Source organism: Nicotiana tabacum, chromosome 7, assembly GCF_000715075.1.
Source record: "Nicotiana tabacum cultivar K326 chromosome 7, ASM71507v2, whole genome shotgun sequence".
Lineage (NCBI taxonomy): Eukaryota > Viridiplantae > Streptophyta > Magnoliopsida > Solanales > Solanaceae > Nicotiana > Nicotiana tabacum.
Genome location: NC_134086.1, coordinates 123,741,090 through 123,763,169, shown reverse-complemented (window position 1 = coordinate 123,763,169; position 22,080 = coordinate 123,741,090). Strand labels below are relative to the sequence as shown.

The 22,080-nt window shown below is 37.6% G+C and overlaps 1 protein-coding gene and 1 long non-coding RNA gene across 2 annotated transcripts; one reads left to right on the top strand and one right to left on the bottom strand.

Moving 5' to 3' along the window:
• Nucleotides 1-8,657: 8,657 nt before the first annotated feature.
• LOC142161839 (uncharacterized) lies at nucleotides 8,658-16,702 on the top strand. The gene is made up of 2 exons (XR_012693511.1): nucleotides 8,658-15,438; nucleotides 15,571-16,702. It is a non-coding gene; the product is annotated as an uncharacterized LOC142161839 (long non-coding RNA).
• A 4,288-nt stretch (nucleotides 16,703-20,990) lies between these two features.
• On the bottom strand, nucleotides 20,991-21,853 carry LOC107759014 (agamous-like MADS-box protein AGL80). Its single transcript, XM_016576871.2, has one exon. It carries the CDS (start codon nucleotides 21,789-21,791, stop codon nucleotides 21,069-21,071), a length of 723 nt encoding a protein of 240 aa, XP_016432357.1. The 5' UTR covers nucleotides 21,792-21,853; the 3' UTR covers nucleotides 20,991-21,068.
• Between the last annotated feature and the right edge of the window lie 227 nt (nucleotides 21,854-22,080).

Genomic DNA, 22,080 nt, shown 5'->3' with positions numbered 1-22,080 from the left:
GCGGTTGGGCATCCCCAAGTCACATTATTTTGGCTGGTACAGCCTTGTGACCGTAGTCATTTGTGTTTGGCCAGAGCTTTTCAGTCCCGAGTGAAGTAGTTTCAGTGTCAATATCGAGGGTATGCCTTTTTAGGGGTCTTACAAGTTCGATATATGTCCTTCACTTCGAGATCGGGTTTATGCCTTTAGTAAGGTCTTACAAGTTTTACATGCCTTTGAGGTCTTAAAGTTTTGGATACTTGGTACAAGTACGGTTCATGCCTTGCTTGAGGTCTTACAGATATTGTCACTTGGTACAAGTGTGGTTCATGCCTTGCTTGAGGTCTTACAGATATTGTTGTTGCCTTATATAGGTCTTACGTGACCGAGGCTACCCACATGTGGTCTTACGGCCTCGGGTTTTGATAAGCCGATGGAGATGGCGATTGACGGCAGTCCCCGAGTCGTCGAGGATTTCTCAACTCAGGAGCCATTACTTGTAAACTTGGTATTACCTCATTGAGGGCTTACGATTTTGGAATTCCCGACCTGGAGGTCATGTGGCCTTGAGTTTTTGACGCTAGTCCCTGATTGTTCAGGACGTTTTTGGCTCTAAAGCCGTTTTGTGATCTTGATGTTGCCTCATTGAGGGGTTACGAGTTAGGAGCTCTAACCCGGGGGTCGCATTGTTTCGAGTTGTCGACGCCAGTCTCCGAGTATTCGAGACATATTTTGGCTTTGGGGCCATTTTTTGCAAAAAATATCGAGCTTTCTTGAAACGCTAAATGCTTTTGGGAAGTATTCTTTGATTACTTGGTACAAGTATACATGCCTTTGCCATTAAGGGCTCAATTATTCTATATGGACACGGTTCATTTGATCATTTGGCCCGGTACATTATTTTCCTATCAAGACCCCATTTGGCATATCTTGGCTTCTCCGAGTATGTGACCTTCTAGGGGGATGCCCCGCAGTATTCGAAGTTGATTTCAAAAGAAGCCTTGAATACTTGTTGAGTCTTCCTTAGGTAGCACATGGATGTTGCCTCATTAAAAACCTTGTTGGAAAAACCCTTCTTGGGATAAAAACCCGGTCGAAGGAAAAGAGTGCAACGCATGCTTTTGAAACCTAAGGCCTTAGAGTTGGAAAGTGCTTCGGCGTTTCGATCGGATACCTGCATTCAGGTTAGCGTAGAATGTAACTGAAAGAAAAAGGAGACGACCATACCTTAGTGTGGAATGTGCCAGTGGAGTTTTGAGCCCTGATATGTTTCAGTTGTTTGTGATGAGGACGCGGTATGGTCCTCTGCTTTGTTTAGTCGGGGGTAGCCGAGAGTGTAGCTTGTTATTGCTATTTTACTATTTGCTTATCCTTCGACTCCTTCGAAGGTGGAGGTACCAGTGTCGGCACCACATCGTGCACCGCGAACATTTCTTTTGCCGCATGTTGTTCCCCATAGACGGTTTTAATCCCATCCTTTGTTGGGAATTTCATCATTTTATGGAGGGTGGATGGTACTTCTCTCATGCAGTGTATCCATGGCCTTCTGAGCAAGGCGTTGTACCTCATGTCTCCTTCGATGACATGGAATTTGGCATTTTGGGTTGTGTCGGCCACGTTGACTGGGAGGGTGATTTCCCCTTTCGTTGTTTCGCTCGCCATGTTGAATCTGTTGAGGACTCGAGAGGTGGGTACGATTTGGTCAAGCAGTCTGAGCTGCTCTACCACCCTCGACCTGATAATGTTGGCCGAGCTACCTGGATCCACAATTACACGTTTAATTTGAAATGTATTTACAAGAAAAGAGATTGCCAGTGTGTTGTTGTGAGGATGAGACACGGTCTTGATGTCCTCATCACTGAATGTGAGGGTGTCCTCGGGTATGTAACCCCGAGTTTTCTTTTCTCTGGTGATGGATATTTTTGTTCGTCTCATCACGGGCTCCTGTGGGGCATCGATGCCTCCCAAGATCATGTGGATGACATGTTGTGGCTCATTTGTTTCGTTCTTCTTGGCCGCCTCTCTTTTTCGGAACTAATTTTTGGCCCGGTCACTGAGGAATTCTCGAATGTGACCTTTACTGAGTAGTCGGGATACTTCTTCTTGGAGTTGGTGGCAATCCTCAGTATGATTGTCGTGTGTGTTATAAAACTCACACACTATGTTATGATTTCTTTGCGAAGGATATGATTGCACATACCTGGGCCACCTGTGTCTTTAATTTTATTAATGGCGAACACGATGTCTGATACGTCGACATTAAAGTTGTATTCCAACAAGCGAGGTGCCTCCGTTGGCCCTGTGTGCCTATCGAATCCAGCTCTGTTGACGAGTCCCTGAGGATTCTGCCTCAGTCCATCCTACAATCATTGTGGGGTATGTTATGCCTTGGGGCGTTTCTCCTGTCTTCGGTGTATGGTGGTACCTTTCTTTGTTTGGCTTTGGCTCCTTTTTCAGAAGCCTTCTTGGGTATACCGAGCCCGAGGGGGCTCCTAGTTGGTTGTCCTCGACCCTGATTTTTGATTGATGTCGGTTGTGAACGTCCAACCAGGTCACGGCGGGATATTCAACCAGATTCTATTTCAGCTGCTTCGAAACCACCGAGCTTCGTTGATTCAGACCTTGAGTGAAGGCCTCAACTGTCCAGTCGTTGGAGACTGGTGGTAGTTCCATTCGTTCCATTTGAAAGCGAGATACGAATTCTCGCAGTATCTCATTCTCCCTGTACTTGATCTTGAAGACGACGGATTTCCTTGTTGCTACTTTGATGGCACCAGCATGTGCCCTAACGAAAGAACTTGCCAGCATGAAAAAAGAATCTATTGAGTTTGGGGCCAGGTTGTGATACCATCATTGCCCCGGTCAAAATCGTTTCTCCAAACTTCTTCAGTAAGACGGACTCGATATTGTCGTCCTTTAGGTTATTGCCCCTCACTGCACAAGCGTAAGCAGTAACGTGCTCATTGGGGTCAGAGGTTCTATTGTACATCGGAAGCTCGGGCATTCTGAACTTCTTTGGAATGGGTTTTGGGGCCACTTCTTGCGGGAACGGCTTTTGTACAAACTTCTTTGAATCAACACCTTTCAGGATCGGGGGTGCGCCCAGAATTTGGTCGACCCTGGAGTTGTAGGTCTCGACCTTCTTGTCGTTGGCTTCTATCTTCTTCTCGCCCGATTTGATCCTCCTCATGAGGACCTCGAGCATCTTTACGATGGTAGGGTCAACTGCCTACCCGTTGTTGCTTGATCTCTCCGGTACCTGCTTGGTTGGGGGAGCCGTCCCTGATGCTACTGTGCTGGGAGTTTTCTGGTGACTTTGCAGCTGAGCAATAGACATCTGTTGTGCCTGCAACATTTCAAAGATAATGTGAAGGCTAACCTCCCATTCTTCCCTAGCTGAGGTTTTTTGAGCTTCTTGTTGGTCTCCTTGGTGCGCGCTCCTGTTAGTGTGGGAGCTTATATCGACGTGTTGGGTGTCGCGTGAGATCGCGTCCACGGGAATCGGTTCCGGTGTGTTCTCAGGGTTCCGTAGTGGTATACCAACACATTGGACGTCCATACCATTCTCTCCATGGTTCTCAAGATTGTTGTTCACTCAGTCAGACATTTTGACCTGAAATCAAAGATCTTGGGCAAGAAAAAGTGTGAAAGATAACCTGTGTTGTGAAGTAAAACTAGCAAGAAAATAATCACTATTATTTTTAGCCCCACGGTGGGCGCCAAACTGTTTACCGTGAAAATGGTAATAACAATTAAATTTGATATTGTGGTTATAAAAATATGTGATCTATTTTTATGCTAGTTGTTAGGGCAATAGATGCTAAGTGAGGTACTTGGAATCAAGATATGAGCATAAAATGAGATGTTAATCAAACCGAATGGCTGCCGATCGGGGCCTCGAGCTTGTTTATTCGGGGCCTCGGGGTCGAGTCTAATGGCCAGCTTAGAGTGATGGAGGGTAGTCGATGGACGACTAACAATTATAATAAAATCAATAAAGGCTCTTTATGGCCAATGATAAGCAATAAATGAAGAACAATAAATACAACACAATGTATATGAGCAATACATGAAGTAACGAGACCAAGAGAGTATGTTAGAGAGTAGAGATAATGTTCTTGAGTATTTAGTATTGAGCATCAGGTGTTTGCAAAGTGACAAGGATCCCCTTTATATATGAGGGAAATCCTAACATAGTACAAAAAGTATTAATTACAAAGATATGAAGATGGTACAACTAGTTAATGCCTTGATTCTTTTTTGGACTAGTCCACTAGACTTTGTCAGCCCTATTTACGTGCCTTGGGAACTCCCCACTTTCTCTCTATAACCGTCGTTCTATACTGCTCCGAGGTCGAGCATCAATGGACCTCGAGGGATAAAACTCAATTGTGGTCTCTAGCCTTCGAGACAAGCTTTTGATGCATCGTAATGACAAAAAATTGGACCCTTCAATTTTACCGTATATAGAGACGTACCTGGGTGTTGCTCATGTGTCTTTGCTGGCTTTGATGTGGTGGTAGGATTCCCCTTAGGTGCTATCCGTGGTGGTGATGTACGAGATGTTGTGTCCACGTTGTGTGTATGTTGGTGTCTCTCTAGTTGGTTGTTGGATCTTCGAGGAAAGACTACAATTTTCCATTCTGAGTCGGTTTGTGGATTGTCATGTCTAGGCGTTGGAGTATTGGAAAAGGTTGACGATTGGTGTGGTAGTATGGTATTTGAAGGGGGGTGTACTGGACTATGGGGACAAATAATCCGTGTGTGACCTAGTCTTCCACAACTAACACATAACATGTTTAAACCTTCATATAGTATTTGTTGACGGTATGTCCCAATAAAGACATGGGACTTTAATGGCTGCTCTAGTGGCACTTCTATGCAAATTCGAGCATAACGGCCACGCGATGTAGCAGATGTGCATGTATCTATTTTCAATAGTTTGCCAAGTTTGTTTCCTACTTTTTGTAATATTTCAAGATCATAGAATTCTGTTGGAAGCTCAAGGAGTCGAGTCCAAATTGAGGTATATGTGAGATGCGTCGTGGATGCTAGGAATTTAGATTCCTATCATCGCACTGAAAGGAAGTGGTTTAAAACAAATCATGGTCCATTGTGCAGTGCTTTGTTCATATTTTCCTCTTTTTGGTATTTGACTAAGAAGAATTCATTTCCTAGATCAATGAGGGAGAGGGATTCAGTAGGTTTCCACATAGTTTGCAACTTTTGCTTGAGAGATAAGTGACCCACTTTTCATCCATGAATTTTAGTACACAACTCCTTCTTCAGTCTTTTAGTTTAATTTCAAAATCCCTAAATTAAAAATACATCTCCATAAAAAACTCTCTAGCGCTAAGTCTTCCACAAATCACCAAACTACCAACCTTTTTGCAAACTAAGGTCACATATTTTTCCATTTTTTGTCAATCTTACTGTTTCTTTTGTTATTTACTTTTTTTCTTTGATTTGTGAAGTTGGATTGAAATATTATTAATTATTTGAATGTTTAAAATTTATTTCGATAGTCAAGAACGGAGGAAGTGTTATAATCGGCATCGACAAGCTTTAAATCTCGTCTTCAGTTCTTCAAAATTGGTATTGCTCTTCACTTCTTTATGTTCTCAGAGTAATGTCATTCTTGCCAATGTTACCCTATCCATATTTGCTTGAATTTTTTATTTTAAAAGTACTGAAACTATTGATGGCTTGCTGCTGCACTTCTTAAAAAATGACAGTAACTTTTTTATTCCCAAATAGTTGCCCAATACTTGTAACTTACAATTCTTCTAATTGTAAACTTGTGATTTTTGTGATTGTGATTATGATTGATTTGTACTTTTATAATTTTTTTGGATTCAGGTTAAATGAATTGTAAAAAATTGATTTTGTAGGAAAGGTAATCCTAACATTGAAATGGATAAATTTCTCATCAAGCTAAATGATGGCCAACCAAGTTCTAGTTTTAGTCAGCTATTTGTGAGTTCACAAATAAATCCGAAAGTTTAAAGGGAAACACATCCTTCCCCACTTTTAATAGTGGATAATGTACTTGATTTGGAATCTCTTGAAGTGGATCCCAAAAAAAAGATTGCCTATTTCAAATTATGGTCCTAATATTCGAGATGAAGTGAGGAGATATTACATGCAAATGGGTCCTTGTAAACTAATAGGCCATGTCTTTCCTAAAACTAAGTTTGGGAACAAAATACGTCAATTTAGTCCCACTTGGTTCAAAGGACCATATTCTCAATGGTTGGAGTATTGCATTAAAGCTGATGTTGCATTTTGTTTGTGTTGCTATTTATTCAAGAACGAACTTGAAAGTCGTGGTAATGGGGGAGATGCATTTACAAAAGACGATTTTAGAGGTTGTAACAAAGGTGTGGAAAGACTTAAGGCATATGTTGGTGAAGTGAATAGTATCCATCATAAGTGTTTTAATAGGATGCAAGATTTGATAAATCAACGTCAATCGATTCTGTCTTCTTTTGACAAGCAAAGCAAAAAAGTAAAAAGTGATTATCGTATGCACTTAAAAGCTTCAATAGGTGTGGCAAGGTTTCTCTTAAGATCGATATTTTCACTTCATGGACATGATGAAAGTGAATATTCTAAATATAAAGGCCCTTTTCTTGAACTTTTGGAATTACATGGGGATATGCATATGGATGTGAAAAAAGTAATATTACGCATGCTCCACAAAATGATATGATAATTTGTCCGACAATTCAAAAAGATATTGTGGAAGCTTGTGCTAAAGAAACAACTAAAGCTATTATTGAAGACTTTGGTAGTGATTTTTTTGGAATATTAGTTGATGAATCAAAATACATCTCACATAAAGAGCAAATGGCCCTAATTTTGAGATATGTCAACAAAAGTGGAATGATTATAGAGCGATTCTTGGGTATTGTTCATGTGAGTGACACATCTTCCCAACCATTATAAAAAGAGATTTATTCTTTTCTTTTGAAGCATTTATTAAGTTCATCCAAGATACATGGACAGGGTTATGATGGTACTAGTAATATGCAAGGGGAAAAAATGGCCTCAAGTCTTTGATTTTGAAAGATACCCCGTCTGCATATTCTATTCATTGTTTTGCTCATCAATTGCAACTAGCACTTGTATATCTTTATAAAAAGTATTCGGATGTGAATAATTTTTTATGTTGTCATTAATGTTTTGAATACTATTGGAGCTTCTTTTAAGGGTAGGGATTCACTTCGGCAATATCAATTGGACAAATTGAAAGAGTTGATTAAAGTTGGAGAAGTTCTTATCGGGAAATGTTTGAATCAAGAACGAGGCCTCCAACAACCAAGTGATACTCGTTGGGGGTCTCATTATAAGACCTTGGACAATTTCATAATTTTATTTTCTTCAATTGTTAATATGCTTAAAGATATGAAACGTGAGTGTCTATATCATCTTGAAAGATTTGGCGCACAAAATCTTTTGATCATGATTCAAGAATTTGCATTTGTGTGTATGTCGCACTTGATGTTTAAGGTGTTTCTATTGACAAATGAATTGAACAAAGTTCCACAAAAAACGATCAAGATATCGTTAGTGCTATGGGAATGCTTGACCTTGAAAAGAGGAATGGGACTCTTTGATGGAGGAGGTTTGCTCATTTTGTAGTAAAAATGACATTGCAATTCCCAAGATGGATGAAGACTATATTATTGGAAAGTTGAAACATAAGAGATCCGAAGTTTCATATCTACATCACTTCGTGTGAAAGTATTTTATGTTGTTATTGATTTGGAATTTCAAGAGCTTAATAGCCGTTTTGATGTAGTGACTAGTGACTTACTCCTTGGTATGACAAGTTTGAGTCCGGTTGAATCATTAGTAAATTTTGACAAGAACAAGATAATGAAATTGTCCAAGTATTATCCAAGTGAATTTGATGAAAACAAGCTTCTGGAACTTGGTTTTCAACTCGATAGCTTCATTGTCTATGCTCAAGAGTGTGATAGAAAGTTTCTTAACTTGAAAGGAATTATAGATCTTGATAGAGTGATGGTTGAGACAAAATTTGATCAGACTTGTACACATGTATATTTACTTATGAAGTTGACTTTGATTATACATGTTGCTACCGCAAGCGTGGAAAGAACATTCTCATAGTTGAAGTACATCAAAAATGATCTACGCAATAGGATGGATGAAGATTTTTTAAATAATTGTTTAGTTTGTTATATAAAGCGTGGTATATTTAAGATTATAAGTAATGATACTATTATTGATCATTTTCAAAGTGTGAAGACTCGTCGAGGACAATTATAAGGTGAATGATGCCTTTTTTGTGTGAATAAAGTATTAATTATAGTTTTCCCATGAACTTGTTGTTCTTGAACTTGTTGTCCCTATAATCAGACCAACGTCTATAAAAAAAATAATGATGCACCTATTTTCTTGAAATCCTGGATACGCCTCTGTATGAGATGTGTTTTTGAGAGTAATGTGAAATGATTTAGTAATTTGGCAATAAGAAAAGTTGAAAGTTAGGGGTTAACTAATAAGTGAAATATGACCCAATTTCTCTTTCAATTTTCTTAAGAATTTAGAATGTCGTCATGTGGACACTTGGTTGGTGTACGCTTTTTTTTGTTTCATGCATGAATGGGATTTGAAAGGTTTGTCACCTTTAGAAAAATTTGAAAGGATTTAAGTTAATGCCATTGGAAGTGCAACCTGTTGCGGCAAATTAATGACCTTTTTATAAGGTTAAAGATGACATTTATCATGAAACTTTATCTGTAATTATTGTATGAAATGATTTTATAAATAATATTGTAAAAAATCTCAACATTTTTGTTGTTCGTCTTCTTTGATGGCTCGATTCTCTCTCAGTGCATGATAAGCTAATGTGCGCCAACCATGGGTTAGAGGGCTCGTGTTACATCTCAGAAGGCCTTAATGGCACAGGCTTCATTGCAAGTTCAAAAATGAAAAGGTAAACGCAATTCACAGAGAAAAGGGAAGTAATGGTGGAGAATTCAGAGATGGAAGAAACCCTAGAACTCGAAGTAACAGGGGAAAAACAAGGAAGGTCGCCGATTCTCAGCACAAATGACAACCAGACGAAGAAATTTGCAGGTTCTACCTCAAATTCTTGCCCATTTGTTAACAGTGTTGATAATTTTGTTGAACCGAGTAAGAAAACTATAACAATGAGAACTCGCTGCGTAAAATCACACAGGAGAAATGGAATGCTATATTGCAATCTACTGTGTGTCATGACCCAAAATCCGTTAAAGGTTGTGATGGCGCCGGACACCACTCTCCGGCAAGCCAACACTAAATAGTTAAATAAATTCTCATTTTAATATTCCCGAAATCATAAATTTCCTTCAATTTAACTAATAAAAGAAAACTTTACAGAATAATAATAACGTTTTCCAATTGCAATACTAAATATCTCATAATCATCCTAGAACCCGGTGTCACAAGTGCATGAGCATTTACGAGGAGATAAAATAAAATACAATAACTATCCGGAATACAAAATTGGACAGAAAAGAAAATACAAATACTCTGAAGGAGACTCTGCTGGTTGCGGATCGTACATAAGATGCAGCTCACCTAAATCCCCGTGTCAACCATGCTGCTGCACCCACTAGGTCACTAGACATACATGTGCCTATACAACAAAATGTACAGCAAGTGTAGTATGAGTATGAAAATAACACGTACCCAGTAAGTATCCAGTCTAATCTCGAAGAAGCAGTGACGAGAGGTCGACTCTGACACTTACTATGGCCAACTATAATGTATCAATAATATGACAAATCATGGGTTTTATAAAATGACTATAAACTCAATAACATGAAGCAGGTAAACAATTCTTTTTTGTTTGCAGGAGATTTTCAAATTTATTTTCATATTTTAGCAATTTATATCTCCGGTCAATGAGGCCACATCAATCATTAATAATCTCAAAACAATCAATCAAGTCATGCGCAAATCATGCCAAAGTCGTACAGCCCAATCTAACATAATATTTAACTATGCACTGCCGGAGGGTCGAACAACGCGAATCATAGATGCATCTATTTACTACTGAGGCGTTCGGCCCGATCGACAAATAGTAATTTATTTTCAAAGGAAAACACAAATTTCATATTTACAGTCAAGTATTCCATTAAATCTTTCAAGTAAGTGAATTTAACCTTTTACACTTCGTTTATCAAGTTCCGACGACTTAAGTAATTGAATTAGCAAGTAAGGGCGCAAACATTTCAAGTAAAGCATGATACTAGTCTTAAACTACCCGGACAATAACATAATAGTAGAACGGACTCTCGTCACCTCATACGTAGGTAGCCCCCACAAATAGGTACACCCATTTATTTAATTCACCTATGGGGTTAATTCCCTCTTATAAGGTTAGAAAGGAGACTTACCTCGCTCCGAAGTCCCATAATCGGCTCCCAAGCCCTTCAGACGACTCAAACCGATGCCTAACACTCCAAAAATAGTCAATACTTATGCAAACCCATTAATATATACTCAAATACTTATTATAATCCTATTTACAATAATTTCCAACTCTGCTTGAAAAGTCGATAAAATCACCCTCGGGCCTACGTGCCCGGATTTCAAAAAAAATTGAAGATAAACTTTACCCATAACTCCACGAACTCAAAGATATAATTTGTTTTCAATTCCATGCCCAAATTCGTAGTCAAAATTCAAAAATACCAATTTTTAGGTTTCTTCAAAATTCCAAATTCTCTACAATTTTTCATGTCTAAATCCATATATAAACCTTGTATTTAACTCAAAAATAGTAGAAATCACTTACCTCTTGATGATGATGGAACCCCCCTCAAAATGCTCTCAAAAATCACCTATGACCAAGTGGGAAATGGGCTAAGTCTCGGAATAAAAAGCCATTGGCTTAGACGCAGATGTCGCATATTTGCGACATCGCATTTGCGACAAAAATCCCTGCTCAGGTTGCATTTGCGACTAGGATCTTCTCAAATGCGAAGAGGACAGCCATCGCAAAAGCGATAATTACTTCGCAAATGCAATCTTTCCCTTAGTAGCCCATGTTCACAAATACGAACCTTACCTTCGCAAATGGGATGGTCGCATTTGCGACCAATACATCGCAAATGCGATCACACCAGACCAGCAATCTAATTTCTTCACCAAACACTCCGAAGCTACTCCGAAACTCACCCGAGCCCTTGGGCTCCAAACCAAATACCCACACAAGTCTAGAAACATAACACTAACATACTCAAGGCCTTAAATCTAATCAAACAAGGTCGAATTCGTGAATCGCACCCTAATTCAAGCTTAATAAACTTTAGAACTTCAAAGTTCTACATTCGATGCCGAAACCTATCAAATCACGTCCGATTGACCTCAAATTTTGCACACAAGTCACATTCGACATTATGGACTTACTCCAACTTCCAAAATTAAAACCCGACCCCGATATCAAAAAGTCCACTTCCGGTCAAACTTCTCAAAAAAAATCTTCAAATTTCTAACTTTCGCCAAACGACTCCAAAATGACCTAGGGACCCCCCAAATCCACTTTCAGATGCGCCCCTAATACCAAAACCACAATACGGATCTATTTTCAGACTCGGAATCCCAACGGACATCGATAACATAAAAATACACCTCTACCCCAAATTCATAAAATTCTTCCAAAATGCTAACTGCCGCAATAGGCGCTGAAGAGCTCCCGGGTCATCCAAAATGCAATTCGAACATACGCCCAAGTTTGAAATTGTCATACGAACCTGTTGGAACCTTCAAATCCCAATTTCGAGATTTTTTACTCAAAAATCTAACCTTAGTCAATTCTTCTAACTTAAAGCTTTCAAAATGAGAATTTTCTTTCCAAATCAAGTCCAAACTTCCCGAAATTCAATTCCGACCACGCGTACAAGTCATAATACCTGAAGTGAAGCTGCTCATTGCCTCAAACTGTTGAATGACATGCTAGAGATCAAAATGATCGGTCGATTTGTTACACTATGGGTCCTACTACTCTATCGTCTAGCGGTAAGAAATCATGGGCAGATGTGGTAAAGGAGGAAGATAAGGGAAATACAGCTAGGAAGGCTTCAATTTGGCATGATTTTGATTTGGCAAAAATTTTAACCTCAGGCTTCAAATTAGAATATGTTCCCCTGTCACTTACAATGAGACTTCCATTGTTGAAATTGATTTGCAAGATATCAGCTCTGAGATTACCTACTGGAGGGATTCTGTTGTGTACTATGAATTAGGGGCACACCCTCCATTCAATGTTATGCAAGGATATATTTAGAAGTTGTGGAATAAGCATAGGATAAACAAAATTTCGATGATGAAGAATGGAATAATTTTGGTAAGGTTTGATAGTGCATAGGAGAAGAAGGTTGTTATTAAGGGATGGATATACCACTTTGATAATAAACCCTTTATAGTGAATGCCTGGACCCTGATATAGATTTCACCAGAAAGGAACTTCAAACAGTTCCAATTTGGATAAAATTCCCAGGGTTAGATTTCAAATATTGGAGTCCAAAGGGGCTAAGTAAAATTGGTAGTCTTGTGGGCAAACCACAGTTGGTAGATCAAAGTACTGAGAAGAAACTAGGCCTCAATTATGCTAGAATGCTAATTGAGGTTAGTATGGATGCCAGTCTGCTGAGACTGTACTGTTTAGGAATGAAAAAGGGGTTCTCATGAGGCAAAGTGTGCAATGTGAATGGAAGTCGATCCTCTGCAAATATTTCCACAAATATGGTCACTCTGAAGGGGATTGCAGGAAGAAACAATGGGCTAAACAAGAGGTTAGAGTATTGAATCCAGTTATTAGAGATTCAATAGGGAAACATGAGGTCGGTAAGGCTTAGGACCAGAAACAAGGAGGTAAAGAGGAACAACAAAACTCTGAGGGTATCCAAAAATGTGTTACTAATAGAGCATCTCCACAAGCTACAAAGGAGACCACCCTTAGGAACATAGTCAATACTGGAGATACTCACATTCAGCCAACCAAGATGAACCAAACACCAACGCAAGGTCATAAAATAATGCACCAATAGAATCAAGGTATAAGAGGAAGAACGTGGATCACTCTGCTAAATAGCAACAAAGGGAAACAATCAACTACTCACTCAGTTGAGAGCCCTAATTCCTTCTAGATTTTGAACAATGCAGAAATTGGTAAGTCTAATTCAGCCGAGTCAGAGTCAAGTGCGAGAGATAAATTATTTCTCCATCAAGGGAATGGTTAATATTCTCTATGGGAAAGTTAGGGGACTAAATTTCCAAGCTTATGTGTAATAATGTGAGGTCGACCTTAATTGGTCTATTAGAAACTAAAATAAAGAGGAATAAGATAGATAGTATTACTAATAAGTTGTTTGAAGGTTGGCATAGGCTAACTAATTTGGATTCACATTATAATGGAAGGATTGTATTGGTATGGAGGCCTGAATTCTACAGAGTATCTCCTATTAATATCAGTTCCCAGACTATCACTTGTGAGGTAGTTTACATTCCTCTCCAACTGGAATTCCTTATCTCTATAGTATATGTTTTTAACACCAAAGAGGATAGGAGAGATCTCTGGAATAACTTAGTTAGCATAAGCTCGGGTTGTTCCAAACCATGACTGGTTGTAGGTGATTTCAATTCTGTTCTCTATCTAGAGGATCGAATAGGAGGAAGTCCTGTTGGTTGGTCTGAAATAGAAGATTTTCAAAATTATGTTGATACTTTTGGGCTGATCATACATCCTCATCAGGGTAACAAGTACATTTGGAATGACAAAGGGAGTGATCAAAGAGTGTTCTAAAAAATTGACTGGATCTTTATCAATGATTTTTGGTTAGACTCCATGCCTTCATGCGAGGCTACATTTATTCCTGAGGGCATAAGTGATCATTGTCCTGCAAAATTCACTATAGCTAATAAGAAATAGATGAGAAGGAGATCATTTGCTCACTGTAATGCATGGGCTCAAAACACCCTGTTCCTTGATGTTGTAAAAGTTGGATGGGATGTCCAAGTAGAAGGATATTTGATGTTTCAAGTGACTACGACACTGAAAAGTTTGAAAAAGAGTTTGAAAACCTTGAATAAATAGTTTTTCAGCAATATAGAAACAAAATCAAGAGAAGATAGACATGCTTTGCTCATTGCTCAGAACCAACTACAGGCTAACCCTGCTAATATTGTGCTCCAGCAAATTGAAAGGGAGAAATACCTGAAATTCAGGCAGAGCTCTTACATAAATGAGATGTTTCTTCAGCAAAGGGCCAAGGATACATGGATCAAGCTTGGGGATGACAACTCAAAGTATTTCTATTCTGTCATTAAGCATAAAAAGCTAAAGTAATGTACTACACAACTGAAGGATGTCAAGACAATTTATTTGTCAAGTACTATGAGGATCTTCTTGGGTAGAAAGCTAATTCTAGAGTTAAAGCATTCCTTAGTTTCCTACACCAAGGACCGGTATTATCTGAGGATCATCAAACAGAATTATTGAGGCCTTATACTGGTAAGGATGTCAAGATAGCTCTCTTCCAGATTGATAGCAATAAGAGCCCGGGACTAGATGGATTTAGTAGTGGTTTCTTCAAGTCTGCCTGGAGCATTGTGGGGGAAGACATATCAAATGCCATTTTGCAATTCTTCCAGAATGGGATGCTATTAAAATAGCTGAACACTTCTAACATTGCTCTGATTCCTAAGGTTGGTGATCCTAAATATGCCTCACAGTTCCTACCAATCTCATGCTGCAATGTATTGTATAAAATTATCTCAAATATGATTTGTGTCAGGTTGAAGAAGGTCATTAGTGTTATAGTGGAAGAAAATCAAGCAGAATTTGTATAGGGAACGTCACTGGTCCACAATGTTCTAATTTGCCATGATTTCTAAGGCATTATAATAAAAAAAACCTCTCCTAGATGTTTAATGAAAATAGACCTTAGGAAGGCCTATGATATGGTCAGTTGGAAGTTCTTGCAAGAGGTCTTATTGGGATACAGATTTCCTCCTGAGTTTGTGCAACTGGTTATGACTTGTGTGACTTTCCTTACTTTACAGTTAAGGTAAATAGAGAATGCCATGGTTTTTTTGCTGGTAAAAAGGGTCTGAGCCAAGGAGACCCTATGTCACCCCTCCTATTTGTGTTGGTTATGGAGTATTTAACAAGGCTACTAAAATCTATGAGTGCTTTACTAGACTTTATATTCCACCTTATGTGTAAACACCATCAACTTACACATTTAGTGTTTGCAGATGACCTTATGATTTTTTGAAAAGCAGATACAAAATTAGTTAAAATAGTCATGGAAGCTCTAAATCACTTCAGCCAGGCTTCAAGGCTTGTAGCCAATATGGAGAAGTCTAGCCTCTTTATGGCAGGGGTGGATGAACCCACTAAAGAGGCTCTTCTACAGCAAACAGATTTTTCACAAGGTCAATTTCCCATGAGATATCTTGTACTACCCCTTTCCCCAAAGAAATGGAACAAGATAGATTGCAAGATTCTAGTTGATAAGATTACAAGCAAAATCAATACTGGTTACTCAAGGAAGCTTTCCTATGCAGGTCGGCTACAAGTTTTAAATGTTATTGTATTTTCTATATACAATTTTTGGCGGGCAGTCTTTATCTTGCCTCAGAGTGATATGAAAGAAACTGATAGAAGATGTAAAGGCTATCTTTGTGGGACAATGAACAGAAGAGGAAGATCATTCTAGTGGCCTGGGCATCTGTATGTTTGCCTAAGAGCAATGGAGGTCTTAGTATAAAGGGCTGCAGGAACTGGAATTTAGCATCTGTTGGCAAATTGTTGTGGCAACTAGTGGTAAATAAAGACTCGTTATGGGTAAAATGGGTCCATGAAATCTATATAAGAGCTTGTCATCTAATGATAACAGTGTAACTCCTTACTGATTGCAGTTGGTACTGAAAGATAATATGCAACATAATGATAAATTTCAAGGGGGATATGTGGGGAATGAATGGCAACAAATAGGAGGAAGGTATTCCATACAAAAGGGCTATATGGCCCTTGTGGGAGGGTCCATGGGAACCTGGATATTGCTACTTTGATATGGAACAATGTTACTTAACCAAAGCACAGATTTATTGTGTGGTTGGTTGTTAAGTATAGGTTTTCACTCAGGAGAGAGTTGCTCACCTGCACATTCAAGCGGAGAATGCTAACAGTTGCTTATGCAATTCAGGTATTATGGAAACTCCTCAGCACTTATTTGGAGAGTGTCCCTAGTTTAAAACTGTTAGGGAGGCCATGCTACTATGGGTAGGTATTCAAATGCAGCCTGGTACTATCAGACAAGTGTTCACAAGTATCAGACGGAAACATTGGAAGTGTATACAAAAAGAGATTGTTGCGGTCATTTGGTGTGCTCTAGTTTACCATACATGGAGAGCTCAAAATTGGAAGTTATTCAGAGGATTAAATGTACATATATAGATGGTGGTGACTCAGATCAAGAAAGAACTAGCTGATAGACTAACTTTACCTTACCTGTACAAGAAGTTATATAGATGTAGAAGACTCATGCAAAGATTACAAATGTAATTAGCTGCTCTTTTTGATTTTGGAGGTCTAAGATTAGGTGCTCTTTCATTTGTAAATTGTTCTTTGGTTATCAATGATAATGTTACAGTGTTACCAAAAAAAAAATAGTGTATAAAAATTAATTATATTGTTCCTATACTTCTTAGTTGTTTGGAAGGGGGTGTGGGCCTGATGGCCGATCTGGAGGAACCTAAAAGGAAGAAGAAGAAAAAAAAGAAATTTTACCTCCTATAGTAAACTATTACACTCTATTTATTATAAATCAAAATAATTTCAAGATATTATTATTTATAACTACCTTTTCTATTTTATAGCAAAATAAGTATTTATTTTATAGCCTATCATTGAGGCATGAAATACGCCAATTATGTTCTTTCTCTCTCTTCCTTCTCTCTCTATCATCAAGATTCTCAATTCTCTCTCTTCTCCCTCAAATCTCTCTCCCTTTTCCATCAAGGCAGCCGTCGTAGCAGCCATTTTTGGTGACGATGGTGGACTTTCTGTAGCGAAGAGAATAAATCTGAAGCAAAGAGGGAGCAGGCGAACAAATCTGGTCATGTCTACGGATTGAGCCTTTGGAAATCTAAACCAGAGTCGCAGGAGAAGATTTGAGGGTCAGATTTTTGTTCGTCTCTATTTTTAGTTTTAATATAATGTATGCAATATTTTGCTTGGCCGAAAAACACCATCTCCGGCGAACTTTCTTCTCTTCTTTGCTATTAAGTCACATACAATGATACAAACACATTGTATTTATGTACAAATACACTCAAATACATTATATTTTTTGTATAAATACACTATATTTTCCCCTGTATTTATGTATTCTGAATGTTTGTATTTTTTGAATGCAGCTGAATATCAATGTTTTGTGATTTTTTGTTGTTTGAATACAACCAATTTGAATATGGTAAATTGAATACAATATATAATAGTGAATAATGAATATAGGTGAACTGAATACATTGTACACAGTCGAATTGAATAGAACAGTATACACCCTATTTCTTAATTTTTTGTTGTTTGAATACAACTGAATTCAATATAGTAAAATTGAATACAATTCAATATTGCGCTTTCCGTTATTAAACACCAGTAATCACAATTTTTAGGCGGATTACCTCACTGTATTTATAAATACATTCGCGTGAATACGTGGAATACACAATTAAACAGCTGTAATCCCTGTTTTTTAGGCGGATTACCTCACTGTATTTACAAATACAGTCGCGCCAATACATGGTATACAAAATTAAACAGTTGTAATTCCTATTTTTTAGGCGGATTAACTCGTTGTATTTATAAACAGAGTCCCACAAATACATGAAATATAACACAGTAGCAACGAAATTTTATAGAATTGATTTGAGTTAAATTAGGAGCGATACACACTAATTGATTCTCTTTCCGTTATTAAACAGTTGGACTCCCTACTTATTAGGTGAATTTTGCGACTGTATTCATGAATATAGTGGCGCGAATACGGCGAATATAGTCCGGTAGCAACGAAATATTAGATATAGGAAGTAAATATGTATATGGTAGCTATAGGAAGTTAATAGCCGCTAAACCATAGTGGTTTCTGAAAATCCTCTAAATGAATGTGAAAAATAGGCTTTCAACACAATTGTCGGTCGGCCAAAAATAATTGCAGCTAATAGCTAAATACATAAAAATGTGCACTATGTTTATCCATTAAGTAAATAAACCTTTCGCAATCCCCCTTTTGGGTTTTGTCCATTAAGTTAAGAAGTTCTACAGAAAGAGAATATAAAAGAAACCACCAAAATCTAGCTAGGTGTTATAATAATATTGCTTCACATTCGACGGTGGCTACTTCATATGGCTCATACTGTGACTTATTCCTTCTTTGCACAGTGTTGCCTTAATTCCTACTCCGAGCGCTAGGCCTAGAAATGGATTTAAACTACTACTGTGGTACACTTTAGTTTGATTATTCTTCAATTCCAAGAAAGAATCAGGTTGAATGAATAATACTTGCATGGATATATGGAGGTCCATTTGAATTCTAGTCTCCAGAAGAAAAGCATAATTTCCACATAATATAAAAAGAATCAGTCAATGGGATTCCCTAAAGCCACCATTCAATATAAACCTTACACATCCCTTCACTTACAAAAGTTCGCAAGTATGGCTTACTATTATTAGTAAAATAAAATTTCTCGAAATAGTAATTAACCTTTGATAACGTTGTTGTGATTGCAACAGTGAAAATCATAACTTGAAGAAAAAATTAAGGGTGGTCAAGATCGTACCGAATTAGCAGTTGCCTACTTGCAAGTCGCTATTGGCACTCGCGACTTATAATCGCAATTTCGATTTGCGCCTAATAAATTGCAATTAACATTAATTTATTCATAGACTTAAAATCGCAATTACCATTACCGACTTATACACGACGTATGTTATGAACGACGACTTATAGTTCGCAGTTATTATCTGTCATGCTCAAAACAGCTAAGTTAAAATAGGCCATGTTCAAACTCAAATAGAGTTGTATTAGGTTAAACATGTATTAAGTAACATGCCATAACTTAACTTTTCCAATTCGTGAATACAACTTCTCAAATAATTTCTTGTTGCTGAGCCAAAAGATTTCTCCCCATTTCTGTATCCATTTATATAATTATCTCATTCTTTACATTTAGCATTAAGCTAGAAAATTGAGATAGTGGATTGAGAATATAATTTACTCATTGTGCTAAACTCTTTCATTCCTTTAATTTCTAGTCCAAAACGGCGGGTAATTGGATTCATCAATCGACGTGACATGTCTTAATTATGTAATTGACGCATCTCCTGGGACAAGTTGGATGCATTAAAGTAGTATAATTTTAACACCATTGAGAAATTAATCATGCTAATGGAATATTTATAAGTTTTTTTCTTTTTTTCCTTAGTGACAAATAGCTAAGGCTACTGGAATAAGGTTCTGAACTGAACGTCATTTGACCGTTTCACTCGTGATGAATTAAGAGGAATGTGAACGTTGGAGAAGGACTAATGATATTTTGTAAAGTGAAGACTGGAATATTAAAATATAATACTATTGGATTAGCTAAGCAATTTTAATATCGTCTTAATTCTTACGAATCCTCAAATATCCTCACCCTAATCAGACTCCTATTTTTTATTTTTTAAAAAGAATAGAAATATCGTTGTCGTTCATTCCATGTCCATATATCTGAACATGACTTTGCCTACATATTTGTTATAATAATTTTAAAAATATTCTGCACTGAAACTGCTTTTCAAACGAAGAACCACTCAGTTGCCACTAACTTGTGAGACTGTCAATAATCAATTAAAGGAGTATATTATTTGGGGCATTGTATTGAATTTACAGGTATATGTATATTTTTTTAAACCTTTTTAAGCAAATGCAATCCTATCTGAAGCACCAGAGTGAAATTTATCATGTTTGTGTTGTATATGTAATGTGATAGCTTACTTAAAAGGTGGTATTCAAAGATTGAGAGATGCTAGACATCAGTACAAGAAATAAAGTTTCAGTGACAATATTATGTGGCGATCCCTTTAAGCCGTCACCAACAGTAGTGCTATATTATTTTTATTATTAGATTTTGTAGCGACTAAACTTACCATTAAAAGTAAACAAATGTGCCACAAAATAGATTTTAGGTAGGTCGCTACTCCAAAGAGCGACATATCATACTACTTTTGGTGACAACTAAAGGAGGGCCGCAACAAAACATTGTCGCTTAAAATCTTATTTCCTGTAGTACATATTCAAAGTTGGAAATAAAGTTGAAATTAATGGTAGATCGAGTTCATAATCAAAAATATTCTATACTCCCTATTCATCATTATCTCCTAAATTTGACAATAATGCATTGAATTCATGGTCAGATTATATATTTTGTGGAACGATATATATTGTAACACTTTATAAGTTTCCAAATTCCAATCACGTCCATAATTCATAAAACAAGCAATAGTAATGTCATGTTTGAAATATGTGATATCACAACAGAACCGAAATCCACATCCCATTTCTTCTTCTCTTATTAGCACTTTGATATGAAAGAGCAACTCTTGGATTTCTCTCGTACGTGTTACGTGCTTGCACAAGGAGTACTGCCAATTTCAATTAACCACATTCGCTTAATTTATCCTCTCTTTTTTTTTTTTACCGATACCATGAATTCTAAACAACCAAAAGAAAATAAATTTCTGATTGTTACAGGAAGAATTCTTGAAGAAAGGTCGATCGAGACGGTCAATGTAACAGCCATAAACGTATAGGGGCAAAAACTCACGTCTTACAAACTAGTAAGTGTCGATATATATTAGTACCACAAAGCAAAAATAAGGATTAAGCGTAGAGGATGAAAACCCATTACTAATTAATTGAATCTGGTTCAGAAATTAACAAGGACAAAAAAAACAAGGGCAAAAGGAAAAATCCAGAAAAGAAACTCCATGCAGAAGGGATTACATAACACGAAAAATAAATCTAAGGAAAAAAAGCATTAGGCCACATGCTACTGTTGTGGTTATCATTAAAATTAGGAATAATCATCTCATCTCCATGTCCAAATCCAATCTGTTGTTCACTCGTGTTGTTATTCATCCAATCATTAAACCACTCTGTTTGTGTCCTCTGCATCCCCTCCAACCCTAATTCCACCACTGGCTTTTGCTCCACTGGCGGCGGAGCAACAGCCTGTGATACAAGAGCAGAAGAAGAAGAAGAGGAGGAAGCCCCTTTTTTAAATGCTTCAATCCTCTTATTAATCTCCTTCAAATTCTGATCAACAACCCAACCAAGATCATTCAAATCTCCCAAGTTCAAATTCTGCATCCCTTTTCCAGCCAAACACTGGTACATAACTTCAGTCATCTCCTTCTCTCTATTCTCCTTGCTTTGTTTCTTCAGCTGCTCGCTCGCTTTTGCAATCCTTTGTCTGATAAAACTCTCTTGATTCACCATCTTCTTGCTTTGTTCCATCTCTGGCATTCTCTTGAACTCCGCGAGCACGCGTTGAGCTCCCATGGTATTTGGCCATACCTCAGGTTGGTTTTCATAAGGGCTATAAATAATAGCACAAGCATCAATGCCACAAAGAGTGCTCAATTCACTCACCTTCTTCATCAGACCCTTCTTCCTTTTCTTGAATGTTGCTTTTCTGGCTGAGTCATTAGTTATGAAAGCTAACTTCACCTTTTTCCTTGTCATTTTCTTTCTTCCTTGGATGCAACAGATATGCAAACAAGGTGGAAGTATTTGGTAGATATGTGCTTGTTTTGACAAGAACTATTGGGATGTTTTTTGTTGCTTGGAATGGCAATGTTATATACAAAAATGAAGATGTTCTTTAATTAATATGGAAGATTTTGTATTTGTTTGCATAGCTGGAAGGAGACATTGATGACCCAAGATATTTGGAAAGAATTTAGTACTACCAAATATTTACATTAATTACATTTCATTTAACTAGAGAAATGCAATTTTTGTTTTTCCTGAC

Excerpts from the sequence above, each read along its gene's own strand:
- LOC107759014 (XM_016576871.2), bottom strand. The coding sequence starts at position 21,791 with ATGACAAGGAAAAAGGTGAAGTTAGCTTTCATAACTAATGACTCAGCC.